The sequence below is a fragment of the Primulina tabacum genome, chromosome 16, assembly GCF_025594145.1.
Source record: "Primulina tabacum isolate GXHZ01 chromosome 16, ASM2559414v2, whole genome shotgun sequence".
Lineage (NCBI taxonomy): Eukaryota > Viridiplantae > Streptophyta > Magnoliopsida > Lamiales > Gesneriaceae > Primulina > Primulina tabacum.
In genome coordinates this window covers 23035731-23049535 of record NC_134565.1, presented here as the reverse complement: position 1 = coordinate 23049535, position 13805 = coordinate 23035731, and the positions used below count along the sequence as shown (strand labels likewise).

General features: G+C 37.3%; 2 protein-coding genes and 1 long non-coding RNA gene across 4 annotated transcripts in view; 2 read left to right on the top strand and 1 right to left on the bottom strand.

The window, feature by feature from the left end:
- The window catches only part of LOC142529353 (uncharacterized), a 43777-nt gene extending 33748 nt beyond the window's left edge, over window positions 1-10029 (bottom strand). For both annotated transcript variants that reach the window (XR_012815884.1, XR_012815885.1), the window contains exon 1: window positions 9751-10029. This is a non-coding gene — a long non-coding RNA (uncharacterized LOC142529353). The remainder of the gene's footprint in view (window positions 1-9750) is intronic.
- Window positions 10030-11939: 1910 nt separating this feature from the next.
- Window positions 11940-12665, top strand: LOC142528418 (uncharacterized). Its single transcript, XM_075633466.1, has one exon. The coding sequence runs from the start codon at window positions 11940-11942 to the stop codon at window positions 12663-12665; it is 726 nt and encodes a 241-aa protein (XP_075489581.1).
- Window positions 12666-12760: 95 nt separating this feature from the next.
- On the top strand, window positions 12761-13502 carry LOC142528417 (uncharacterized). The gene is made up of 2 exons (XM_075633464.1): window positions 12761-13342; window positions 13479-13502. The coding sequence occupies exons 1-2, from the start codon at window positions 12761-12763 to the stop codon at window positions 13500-13502; spliced, it is 606 nt and encodes a 201-aa protein (XP_075489579.1).
- Window positions 13503-13805: the final 303 nt, after the last annotated feature.

Sequence of the window (13805 nt, the reverse complement as noted above, 5' to 3'; positions counted from 1 at the left end):
TTTGATATTACAAAACACTTTTGGAAACCCTAGTCGTCATCACCGTCGCCATAGCTCCGTTGCCGGATTCCGGCCAACAAATTTTTTTTTTATTTGAATCAATGGGCTGTTCGGGCAGCCCCATGGGCTGCCCTTGCTGCCCGTTTCGGGTAGCCCAGAAATGGGCAGCAACATGCTGCCCAAAATCGCCCCAAAAATCGGCCTTCGAAAATGTTGTTTTGATTGTCTCATACGGTTAGAAATGGACCTCAACATAATATCATGTATTTGCTACACTAAAATTGTAACCTTAGCTCATGATACCACTTGAAAGGGGATCGGTTACGGTGCCGGTTGCGCAACGGAAGTTTCAAAAATGAAAATCATACATTTTCAAGAGCAAGAAAACCGAGCACCCAACAAAGTGTGTAGCAAATACAAAACACGAAATGTCATACATAGGGTGTTTAAGAAAAATATACCTATCAATCTCTTGAGATTGATGTTTGGCTCCAACTTAGTTGATAAACAACTAAGCTCTTCAAGGATGACAATCTACAAGCCTCCCTTTGAACACTCCTTGTTAAAAAATTAAGCCCACCACCAACTAGGTAGATCCCCTCTTATTTTGCACTAGAAAAATAAAAGGATTTTTCAAAGAGAAGAGTATGAATTCCTCAACAACTTGAAGAACAAAATTTTTGGAGAGAATAATGCTCAAATTTCGGCCACTATCTTGTGTAGTAGAGAAGAAGGAAACTTTTCTTGGTCGTGGAAAAAAGTAAAAAGCAAGCATGTGCATGCCATGCATAGATTATTGAAAAAGTGCCTCCAACCCTTCACCTCCCTAGCATGCCTTTCTATTTGGGCTTGTAACAATTACAAGGCCAATGGACTTTGATTTAAATGTCTCAAAATATATTTGAGCTCAATTAAACATTACTTGATTTTACTCAAGGCCACTAGTTTAATAATTATTTCTAATTGGGCTCTACAAGGCCCAATGTTGTTTAATTAATCCAACACTTGAATTAATTTAATTATTTGGACTCTACTAGGCCCACTAGTGTTTAATTAATTCAACACTTGAATTAATTTAATTTAGTCCATAATAATGTTTATGAAAATCACAATTTTCAAATACATTATTTGTTTGGCCAACTTTTAATTTAGGAACACGTCCTCAGATAAAAGTTACATTATCCTTATAGAATTCATACTTCTATTTTGTTTATGCTCATAAACTCCTTTATAAGCCATTCAACACATTGAACTATTTTACTTCTCAACGGGATCTAGAAAGCTAGTATTTGTGTGGCCTTCAATGGTTTATTGATACAACTAGCCGTGGGTTCACATCTCCATGTGATTCGGACTAAACATGTCCTTATACGAGCATACCCCAATTTCTCCATTCTTAATTATCAACTCCTTGATAACAAGAACGTCAGAACTCAAGTCTGATAGTACCCAACCAATCATGTTAAACGCCTAGCAGCATCGCTTACATGATTCCCTAGGTATCAAATGATAGTGCCTGCAAGAACCATTCAATTATGGTTAGCGTACAGTACGGTCCCTTCAACTCATATATCCCGACCGATTCGACAACCATTGGTATATCGAGAGTTGTCAATGAATCGATACTATGTGTCATGTCGTAGTTGCATCAATGGTGTAATCTATGAAACCTCTTTCATAATTACCACCATACTCTGATCAGAGATTTCATACTACATACACATGATTTCAAATAGGATATTCATACCCAAAGGTAAGCGGTGAATCCCCGACTACAATGCATCGACTCATATATGTTTCGACAAAACACCCAACCTTGCCACTTGATGACCCCATGAGAGTCGGTAAAAAAGTCAAAGTGCAATGCTAGCATATAGAGTCTCAATGTTGTCCCGGGTCATAAGGACTAATGGTGTACAACCATAAACTAGGACGTTTCCACTCAATAAGTGAGAACCACTTGGAAAGTCCTTTATGGAGGGTTGTTCAGTGCACTCTACCAGGAGCACCTATCTGCATGCTCGGACATCACAATGTCCCCTACCAATGAAACATGGTACTCACATCGTAGATATTAGTCTCGAACTCGAGCGGCCTATATCCTTCTTAGCGGCGGCTGAATCGACTAGGAACTGTTTAGAATATACAGTATTCCAAATATGAGTTTCATGATACTCATCATATGAGCATCTCATATTCTTTCTACTATTTGTATATTCAAGGACTTTATCTATGCAACTAGCATGGGTATACAGATAAAGAAGTGCCAAAACAATAATTTCAAATATTATTAAAATAAAGATTGTTTATACATAGAGTTTAAACATGAACCATCGGCCAACACTTGGATCGACGGGCATCTACTCTATAACATCCTTCCTCTGTACCTCACAATACCATCACACACTGTGTAGAATACACAGCCCTTGGCTTCATCCTTCAGTCGCCATTTCTGCAACTGCTCATCTGAAGACTGACCTCGACGGATTCGGTCAAACAAAGAAGACTGGACTGTCAGATTAGACAATTTAGGAGCTCTGCCCTTAGGATAAACCTCTAACATAAGCCTCTGAATCTCTGACTGAAGAGATCTTTGTACTGACAGTTGTGCTACGACTGCGACTTTTCTGCACAAAGCATCTGTCACAACATTATCTTTACCTGGATGGTAGCTAATCTCACAATCGTAGTCTTTCACTAACTCTAACCACTGTCTTTGTCTCATATTCAACTCTTTCTGCATGAAGAAATACTTGAGACTCTTGTGGTCAGTGAATATCTGACATTTCTCGCCGTACAAGTAATGTCTCCATATCTCCAACCAAAATTCACACTTACTGAATTTTGCAAACAACTTGTGTCTCTGCAAAACCTGCAACACTGTAATCAAATGCTAAACATGCTCCTCATGGCTCTTCGAGTAAATGAGAATATCGTCAATGAACACTATGACGAACTGGTCTAGGTAGGGCTGAAAAACTCGATTCATCAAGTCCATTAAAAATCGCTGGGGCATTTGTCAATCCAAACGGCATCACTAAGAACTCGTAATGCCCATATCTAGTCCTGAAGGCTGTCTTATGAACATCTACATCTTTTACCTTCAGCTGATGATACCCCGATCGAAGATCTATCTTAGAAAACACTGTAGCTCCCTGTAACTGATCAAACTAGTCCTCGATCCGTGGTAGTGGGTATTTATTCTTGATCATTACCTTGTTTAGTTCTCGGTAATCGATACACAATCTTATGCTTCCATCCTTCTTCTTTATGAAGAGTACAGGTGCGCCCCATGGGGGAAACTAGGGCGGATGAATTCTTTATCCACGAGCTCCTGAATCTGCTGCTTGAGCTTTAACATCTCAGCTGGAGCTAGTCAGTACGGTGCCTTTGAGATTGGCACGGTGCCTGGCACAAGGTAAATGGAAAACTCCACCTCTCTGTGGAAGGACCTGCGACATCATCTGGAAAGACATCAGGAAAATCACTGACTACTGGTACATCAAATATCGACGGAGTGGGTACGTCAGGTGCAGAAATTATACTGGGCAAGTAAGCCTGACACCCCCTTGTGAATAAGTCTCTGTGCATGCATGCAAGAGATCATGCGAGAGAAACTTCTCCATCTATCTGGCTCAAAGAAAAACTGCTACATGCCCAAAGGTCTTACCAACAATGACCTTTTCTGGAAACCAATAAGAACTTTGTTCTTCGTCGGCCAGTCTATTCCCAAGATAATTTCAAATTCTTTCATCGGTAACATGATCAAATCGGCATACACTAGGTGGCCCTGCAGTTCAAGATCAATGTCTCTGACCACGCTAGTAGCTGATAATTCTTCCCCTGATGGGACTGTCACTGAATAGCTCACGTCGAGTCAAATAGACTTGAAGTCCAGATGATTAGCGAACGTCTCCGAAATAAAAGAGTGAGTCACCCCTGAATCTATCAAGGCCTTCGTGGCTACTCTCTTTATGAAAATATTTCCAGTCAACAAAGTTGTATTTGGGTTCGCCTCCTCTGCTTGCATGTCAAACACTCTTCCCTGGGTCGGCTGCCTCCACTGCGGGCAGTCTCTCAGCATATGATCGCTGGCTCCGCACTTGAAGCATTTGCCCGATCCAAATAAACACTGTCCCGGATGCTGGAGGTTCCACTTCGGGCACACTGGGTACTCATCGGGTCTCTGAGGAGCCTTCTGTTGAGGAATAGGACACTTGCCTTTCGGCGATCCCTGAAATGGTCTCTTCCCCTTCTGTCTTGGGAAAGGCCTCTTAAACTGAGGTCGCTGCTGCTGCTGCTGAGGCGCCTGACAGGGCCTCTTGCCCAGCCTATCGACCTCAATGTCCTTCTGGTCCTGCTCTGCCGCCAAAGCTCTCCACACGGCAACTGCATAAGTCGTAGGACCAGCAACTCAAACATCACGGCGCAAGATCGGCCGCAACCCATCCATAAAATACCTCAACTTCTCTGGGGCATCATTTGCAATCAGAGGCACAAAGTGACACCCCCTCTCAAACTTCCTGACGAAGTCTGCCACGCTGCTGTCTCCTTGTTGTAGCGACATGAACTTCCTAGTCAGGCGAGAGCATACTTCTTCAGTGAAGTACTTGGAGTAAAAGGCCTCCTTGAAACCGTCCCAAGTAAGGGTCTGCAAATCTACCGATACAGAAGCGCTCTCCCACCACAATCTCGCGTCTCTTTTCAGTAGAAAGGTGGCACATCTGACCCTGTCTGCGTCCTGCAGCTCCATAAACGCAAAAATGACTTCGATGGATTTAATCCATCCTTCAGCTATCCTCGGGTCAGTAGTCCCCGAGAACTCCTTCGGATCCATCCTCTTAAACCTCTCATAAACTGCCTCAGGTCTGGGCCTCGCCCCTTTGTCTATTGCAGTCTGGTTACCCGCAAACTGTGCGAAAAACTGGGTCATCCCTGCAAGCATCTGAGCCTGCATATCTGGGGGTGGACGAGGAAGAGTGACCCTCTCCCCATCCTGGGCTTCCCTATTCTCATTGCCTGCTTCACGCACAATTCTACGTCTGGGAGGCATACTGTTCCAACATTTACCCAACACGTAAACCCAACATGCATAGACATAACATCAATATCATAGGATGCACGCAGTTTGAATTTAAATATGCACATGCTGAAATTATGACTGGATACTTATTACATGAATGAATTTAAAACTTTAAAACTTACAGACTTGAGGTGTGACTTCTGAGCTTCTCGCAACTGGTAGTAGGCATAACCCTTTATAAGAACACCGCTTTGATACCAACTGTAACATAACGTATTTTGAACTACTTGAAATTTGCGAAAAATAATAATTTTCTTAAATACAAAATAACTTTCAAATTTCGATCATCAATAATTTTCATCCAAAATATTTACAATAAAAGGTCACAAATAAAGTTTGCTAAAAATACTTGTTTAAACATCTTAAACAAAAATGTGAAATCAGAGTATTTGAATCATTGCATAATTTCTTAAAAACATGGGCGGTCCTCGGGTTTAGCCTCATGCTCAGTCCAAGTCGGCTCATTGGTCCCCACCTCTCGTCCACTCAAAGTCATCATCACCTGCATCGATCAAGTCTAGTGAGTCTAAAGACTCAACATGTATAAACTGGGGATAGCAAGTACTACATAATAAAGACACGTGCATCTTTAAAGTAGGGCTTACATACTTGAAACTTGAACGTAATAGCATAAACATACTTGAAACTTGAACGTAATAGCATAAACATACTTGAAACTTGAACGTAGTAGCATAAACGTAGACGTGCCATCATCATAAAACTTTTCTTAAACATACTTGCATCATACATACTTGAGCATACTTAACATCATTTTGCGTAGAGATATGTTTCAAAGCAAGTGACCCATATATAAATATGCCTGATCAGACTAAACCACAGTAGTGGGCTGGCAGGGATGTCTACTACCACATACATAAGATCCCCGGTCATACTTTACCTGGTGGATTGGTCCCTGATCATACCTTATCGCTTTTCAATCCTGATCAAAACATTGTCATACTTTACCGGGGCGGAGAGGTCCTCGGCCACGTTCACCGGATTTCAAACCCGTTCATAATTTGGTCACAAGACATTTAGCATACCTCAAAAACTTAAAAGTATTTTCTTTTGCACGTTGAACATACTTACATGGTGTTGAAGAATTCGTTGGATCTCGCTTGTGGCCACTGCTGCACATACTAACATGAGTTCGAATACATATCTTGCATAACTTAGACGTATAGCCATTCTCACACCCAAAAATGAAAAATTTCCTTATGACATTCTAAATCTCTCGGGACTCGACCTCGTTTAATCATCGTACTAAATCATGACATCAAACCCCAAAACAATCCCTAAAAAGAGAAGAATTTTTTTTTTAAAAAAAAGGACATGGACCCGTGTAAGGGTCCGTGTCGGGGTCCGTGTAGGTTCTGAAAATTTGCATTTTGAAGGAAAAAGTCCACGGACTCCGTGTTGGGGTCCGCGAAGGGGTCCGTGTAGGTGTTGGAATTGTGAACAAACGAAATTCCCTACACTTGTGACTTTATCCTACTCACTCGATCATAAGGACTTTGACCCAACACCTCAAGACTCATCCTAGGATGCTAAAACACTTATTAAAACTCAAACAAACGCCCCAAAAAAACTACGCATCACAAAAAACGCAACCCAATCCTGTGAACACGATATTTGACACCAAACCGCATCCTACGACTTCTAATGCAAACAAGTGCCTATCGATGCGAACCGACAATCCAAAAACCATCCCAACATCATAATCAACGTACTTAAATGCATTAGCGATCGCCCGTAGATCCCCAACGAAGCCTGCAACAATAAAACTTCAAGAACACATCAAGAACATATTTTCAGAAAATCAAAGTTTGAGCAGTCCCACGAAAACAATCATAACTCACTCATTTCTTATCCAAATTTTTCGAATATTTTGTCAAATCGAAGGTATCAAAAAGTTCTACAATTTATATGTTGAAAGTATTTCCAGAAAATTGACCGAAAAGTCGCAGTATTTAAAATGACAGCAAATTTCGAATTTTCTGATCTAAAATTGTTTCAAAACCGATCCAAAAAGTTTTTGCTCAAACTTTTCACAACATACATAGATTTTTACACATAATAAACATAAAAACAAATACTATGATGAGATCGATGCATAAACGAAAGAATATACATGCATTTTGATATTTAACGTTACCGAAACGACGACACCGAAGCGGGAAAGATGCGAGGGTTGATCCGGGACGAATGTGGCACGATTTTCTTGAAGAAAACTCAACGAGAATTGCTGGAAAAATTCAAAGGAGGGGGCAGCTGCTGGGAGGCTCGAGGAACCCTAAGTTTGCTCTCAAAATTATGAAAATGAAATGTGTATGTGTGTGTTGTGTGTTTTTTTCGTGTAAGTGTGTGTGTGTGTGTGTTAAAGTGTGTGTGTGTGTTAAAGTGTGTGTGTGTGTTTAGATTTAATTAGGGTAATAAAATGCTTGATTAAAATAAAAGTGTTAATCAAAAAGTTAATCCTCCCTATTTTTACAAACTCCCCTAATTAACAAAATAAAACACACAAATGCTAACTTTAAAAATTTTAAAATTCTAAAATCACTAAATAAATAATTTAGGCTTTAAAATACTTAAAAATTAATAAATCATTTAAAATGTCTCAATCCTAACTAAAAATAAAATACCATATTTTAAAATTTCCGAAAATCGTGGCCAGTCTCTTTTCCTCAATCTTGTATCGAATAATCACCTGAAACATGAAACTCAAGAAAACATTTAACGTGCATCATATAAACATAAATAATTTAAAATAATACATTTAAATAAATTATGCATCTCTAAAAAATCATTTTAAACTTAATTAAATAATTTAACAATTAAATAAATGCATGTGTTTTGCGTGTATTGAATTTGGGCTCTACAGTAAAATCATCATCTGCTTGCATACTTTGAAGATTCAGAGCGCACTCAAAGATTACTTGAATCATCGCTCAATCAGCACGCATTGAACAGAAAAATACTCGATCACTCAATGATCATTTTCGTGCTGCTTAAATCAGTTTATTCATATCAATAACCTTTTGCTTATTTGGTTAAGTTGTGGTGTCTGGTGAATTGTCTTCTTAAAATCCAGACGTGTAAAATGATCACTAAGAGTTCCAAAACAGATAGTGTGATAAGTCATGATTGGAGTAGGCTCTTGCAAAAAGTTTGTAAAACCAGAGTATTTTAGTGGAATCCTTCCTGAAGAGGAAGAAGGGGTGACGTAGGAATATTCAATCTCCGAACATCCATAAAAATCTTGGGTCATTTGTTTCTCGCAAGCACATACTTTTCAAACTTCATTTTTGTTGTTAAGCATGTCAACGCTTTTAAGCTGTCATTGGAAATTGTGAACCGTTTTCCGCAATTAATAGTGGTCTACATTTCCAACCGTTTGAGAAGAATTTTCAACCCCTTCAAAAACGGTTGAAATCAAAGTTTTAAAAGAAAAAATTTGAAATAGTTCATTCACCCCCCCTCTAAACTCTTTTCCGATCCCAAAAGAATCATCACCACTTCATGTAGATTGAAACACATCTTTGAGAGACAATATTTGAAAAAATCACTACAATTATAATCTTGATAATATTAAACAAGATTATAGAATCACAAAAGTATGCATGTCTTTTAGGCATAATAATTACTTTAAAAGAAACTACTTCAAGATTTAAGTTTTTCCACAAAAATAAGAAGTACCACGGAGATACGCTGTTTGCTTCATCTTAATAGGTAGAACATGTCATGAACATCCATGAAATCTTTGCCAGTTTTAACCACTTGACAGATTAATGACTTAAATGGGAAGAATAACACGGACAAGAGAGAAAAACACCATTAAATCAAATTGCCTCCACACCAAATCTACCCTAGTTGTTAGTTTAGATATCTCAGATGAAGCAAACTTCCTTTTGTGAAGGCATAAATAATATTTGATTAATAAAATGTATTTACGGTAAAACCTTGTTATAGCTGTCATGTGAGAATTTTTCTCAAACCACAAGAAAAAATATTTAAAGTACTGAAAGGCAGGATGCGCGGTCAAGGCGTTGACCATCATCAAACAGATATATTTGATTATATCTGAAACCAAGAGAAAATTATATTTTCGCAGTGCATTCTTCAAAACTGATGCGTACAGATATTTTGCTTGAAACAAATTTATATTTGATTATGCGTACAGTTATTTTTCTTGAAACAAATTTATGTCTAGAAGCCCTAACAACCAATTTGGTTTAATTCGAACGTGTCGTTTCAACCCGACATTAAACGCAATTTGATATAATGAGAAGCCGAAATTCAACCAAATAATAATAAATCAAAAACCAAATAACAATCCAAAAAAAAAACCTAAATCGGAGAAATAATAACTTAAAAAACTAACAAAAACAACAAAGTAAAACCTAGGATAAAGATATACATGGGTACGTCGATTAATCTAAACAGGCTAAAGAGATGGTCAAAATCGATCAGATAGCAAGTCCAAGAAATGATTTACAAATTCAAAGAAATTGAATTCAATTCCAGATTTCAAAAACCAAATAACAATCCACAAAAAAACCTAAATCATATAAATAATAACTAAGAAAGCAAAACCTAGGATAAAGACATACATGGTTGCGTCGATTAATCTGAACATGCTAAAGAGAGGAAGATATTTTCGAACTTACCAGAGGACACTTATGATTTCTTGGCCATGAAAAGTGAATTTGAACCGGCAGACAGGCCGGATGTGATGTTGGGTTTCTGAAGGCTTCAACCCAGTATAAGTTGGAGGAGATCGTGCAGAGGGAAGCGAAATCTATGAAGGTAAAACAACAATATCTGTGAGAATTGTGCAGAGACGGTGTGAGGGAAGCGTAATTTCTGAAGGTGAAGCAAGAATATAAGAGAATCGCACAGAATAGGTGTGGAACGGGAGAGAAGTGTAATTTCTGAAGGTGAAGCAAGAATATGAGAGAATCTTGTAGAATATGTGTGGAACGGTTTTGTTGGAGATGTGGAATGATTTTGAGAGAGGGAAATATTATTGAGGTGAAGCAAAAGGGCAAAAGGGGAAAAAAAAACTTGGTGTCCGCAGGAGCAGTTTTTATGGGGCATTTGCAAATATGACCTCCCCACAACAAAATTTTAAGTTCAAGGGCCTCATATAGTTTTTTTTTTTTTGGTAAATAGGCCTTCCTTTAATTAAAAGTTAATCAAAATATTAATTAATAGTTAATCTAAATATTAATTAATAGGGTTTTTGGGCTAATTGAGAAACACCACCCAAATCAACGTAAGGTTCTCATCTCTCTCTTCCTCTCTTCTCTTCATTTCTTCCTTCCATCGGATCTTGCCCATTTTTCTCCCATTTTTATCATTCTCCATCTTCATTTCATTTCTAACTTTTTTAACCTCTTCATTTTCTCTTCTCCAAAAAAATATAAATTACAATCAAAGATATATGACATTTTCATTCTCATGTAATACGTGTTTTCATAGGATCATTTGAAGGAATATCAGTATAAGGTATTTTATTTGGCCATTTATGTTTTCATGTGTGTGGATTATCAGCTATTCAAGTAATTTGATTTCTCATTCAGTTTGTTAAAACATTTATTTCAGTCGGTAAAATTATATATTTCAGTCGGTAGGTTTAATCATATATTATAGTCAATCGGTCGGTTAAATCATATATCACAGTCGCTTAATATCATTAAGTCAGTCGGTTCATATTCAGTAGGTTGAAACATTTATTTCCGTAGGTTTAAGTTATGCATTGCAGTAGGTCAATATCATTCAATCAGTCGGTTATAGTTATATATTTCCAACTCCCTTACATCCATTATTTATATTTTTTTTCAGATTGTGTGGACAGCGATATGATTCAAATCTTAATTAATTTTGATGTTGAATGGAAGGTTGACAGTGAACATAAATATTCATGGTGTGATAGAAGTAATTCAGGATGGCATGCTATATCTATTAATGATAGTAATGTAAGTATTGAAGATGTTGAAGATGCAATTTTTGAGACACTTCATTTGGATAGACATCATATGGTATTGAAGCTAAGTTACTTGCCAAAATTTGAGGCATGTAATCCAAGGCCAATATATATAAAAAGCTCAAGAGCATTGACAACATATCTGTCTTTTGGCGTTTCAAATGTTAGACATTTGCTTCATGTTGAAATTATCAAAACAAGTGGCTTTGAAACAAGTTATGAAAAAATTGACAATGCTAAAGATCTTGAAGTTTGTAGAGATCATAATAATGAGATGGTTGACAATTGTGAAACTGAAGTATATGGTGGTAATGAGAGAACATATGACGAATATTTTGATGGAGTATTTTTTGAGAATGACTTAGACAATGAAATGAATGATCATGAGAATGCGGTGGATGAAATAACAAGTATTGATAATATGGTAACAGAAATTGTTGAGAATGAATTTGCTGAGAATGAAGAGAATCATGTTGAAGAGAATCATGTTGAAGAGCTTACATTGTGTACAACACATAATACACAAGTTGAATTTTCTTATCCTAAACAAGATGTGCAAGATTCTACATTATTAGCCACAGTAGGAGATGCTGAAGGGAATGTGACTTATTTTTTTAATGATCTGTCTGATTTTTCGTCGGTCAAGAGTTTGAGAGTAAAGATGAATTTCAAACATAATTGTTTAAGATTTGTTTAAATGCGTCCTTTGAAATAGATGTTCGAAAATCCAACAAAAAAATTTATGATGTTAGATGTGTTACACCGAGTTGCAATTGGAAAATACGTGCATCACAAATAGATAATTCATCATGATTCTCTATACATGTTTATCGTAACACACATACTTGTGACCTTTCATATCGGAGGAAAATGCATCCACAAGCAACATCAGACTTTGTAGCAAAGATTTTGGTTGAAAATTTTAAAGGACAACTCAGTTTGCCTGAACAAAAAACCATAATTAAAATGATGCAAAATAAAGGTGTTGAAATTAGGTACTTCAAAGCATGGAGGGGAAGACAACTTGCTTTGGATAAGTTACTTGGCAGTCCTGAAGAGAGTTATCGAATTATGCCTTCATATTTTCACATGATTGAACAAGTGAACAGAGGCTCGAAAACTGATTTGGTGAGAGATTCAACAGGTAGATTTAAATATATGTTTCTAGCATACAGGACATGCAGTGATGGATTTCGTAGAATGAGAAAAGTTATATCTGTCGATGGAACATTTTTAAAATGCAAATATAGAGGTTGTTTACTTGTTGCTACAGCCCAAGATGGTGACTTTCATCAATTTCCTATAGCATGGGCCATTGATGACTCTGAGAATGATGATTCATGGACTTGTTTCTTGCAGAAGTTGAAGGAGTTTATTAATGATGATCCTAACTTTGTAATCATTTCTGACAGACATATATCTATTAATAATGTTGTTCGTTCTGTATATGAGCATGCATCACATGTACATTGCTCATGGCATCTTTCACAGAACCTTAAAAGAGTGTCTGGCGGAAAAGGTGGGATTGATTTGTTTATGAAAACAGCATATGCGCATACAAAGTGTCTGAATTTGATGAGTTGTACGGATGTTTGAAAGAGAGGTATCCCAACATTGCATCGTATCTTGAAATGCATTAATCTCCTGACAAATGGTCTATAGCTTATTCCCCTGGTGCTAGATAAAATATAATGACGACAAATGGGGTAGAGTCAATAAATGCAAAACTTAAGACTGAAAGAGAGATGCCTATTGTAGCATTGTTGGATGCAATTCATAAATTAACTTCAAAGTGGTTCAACAAGCATCGAAATGCAGCAGGTTCAGCTACGACGACACTTACTCCATCAACAGAGGCTATCTTGAGAGCTAATTTTACATTGTCACAACGGTTAAAAGCATCTCAACTCAATGCATTTGAGTATCAAGTATACGGTGATGGGAAGGATGAAGTTGTTAATTTATCTGATAGATCTTGTAGTTGTCGAGTGTTTCAAATTGATAAAATTCCATGCTCTCATGCAATTGCGGCAATTTATGGGGCAAAATTAGATTTGTATGACTTTTGCTCGCCCTACCACTCATCACAAATGTGGGCCCTCACTTATGCTGATACCACATATCCGGTGCCCATTGCAAATGAATGGAACATTCCAGATCATTTTAAATACAATGTACTTCACACGGATGTCAAGAGGAAACGTGATAGAGCACAAAAGGAAAGAATTCCTTCTATTGTGGAGTTTGGTCGGAAGCGAACTAAAAAATGTGGTGTATGTCATGAATCTGGCCATTGCCAAAAAAATGCCCTAAGAGACAGACTGATGTGTAGACGAGTTGTTCAATTTTTTGTTTACGATGTTGTATTTGCATGTTGATTAGTTTTTGTCAACTTTGTTGTTTGAACAGGTTGTGCATACAGATATAATTTGAATTGTCATTTACTGGTTTAATGCATATATATTCAGTCAGTTCAATGTGTTTAATCAATCGGTTACTGTATGTAGTTAAGTCAGTTCAATGTGTTTCAGACTGATGTGTATTAGTTTTTGTCAAGTTTGTTGTATGAACAGGTTGTGCATGCAGATATAATTTGAATTTTCATTTAGTGGTTAATGCATATATATTCGGTCTGTTCAATGTGTTTAATCAGTCGGTTAAACGTATATATATCTGTTGATTCAATGTTTTTAATCAGTATGTTGCTGAATATAATTCAGTCGGTTCAATGTAAAT

Bases quoted from the DNA above. Each gene is read 5' to 3' on its own strand.
- LOC142528417 (XM_075633464.1), top strand. From the start codon at position 12,761: ATGACGACAAATGGGGTAGAGTCAATAAATGCAAAACTTAAGACTGAA. The intron at 13,343-13,478 runs GTATGTCATGAA...TTGTTTGAACAG, and splicing joins AGCGAACTAAAAAATGTGGT to GTTGTGCATACAGATATAAT.
- LOC142528418 (XM_075633466.1), top strand. From the start codon at position 11,940: ATGCATCCACAAGCAACATCAGACTTTGTAGCAAAGATTTTGGTTGAA.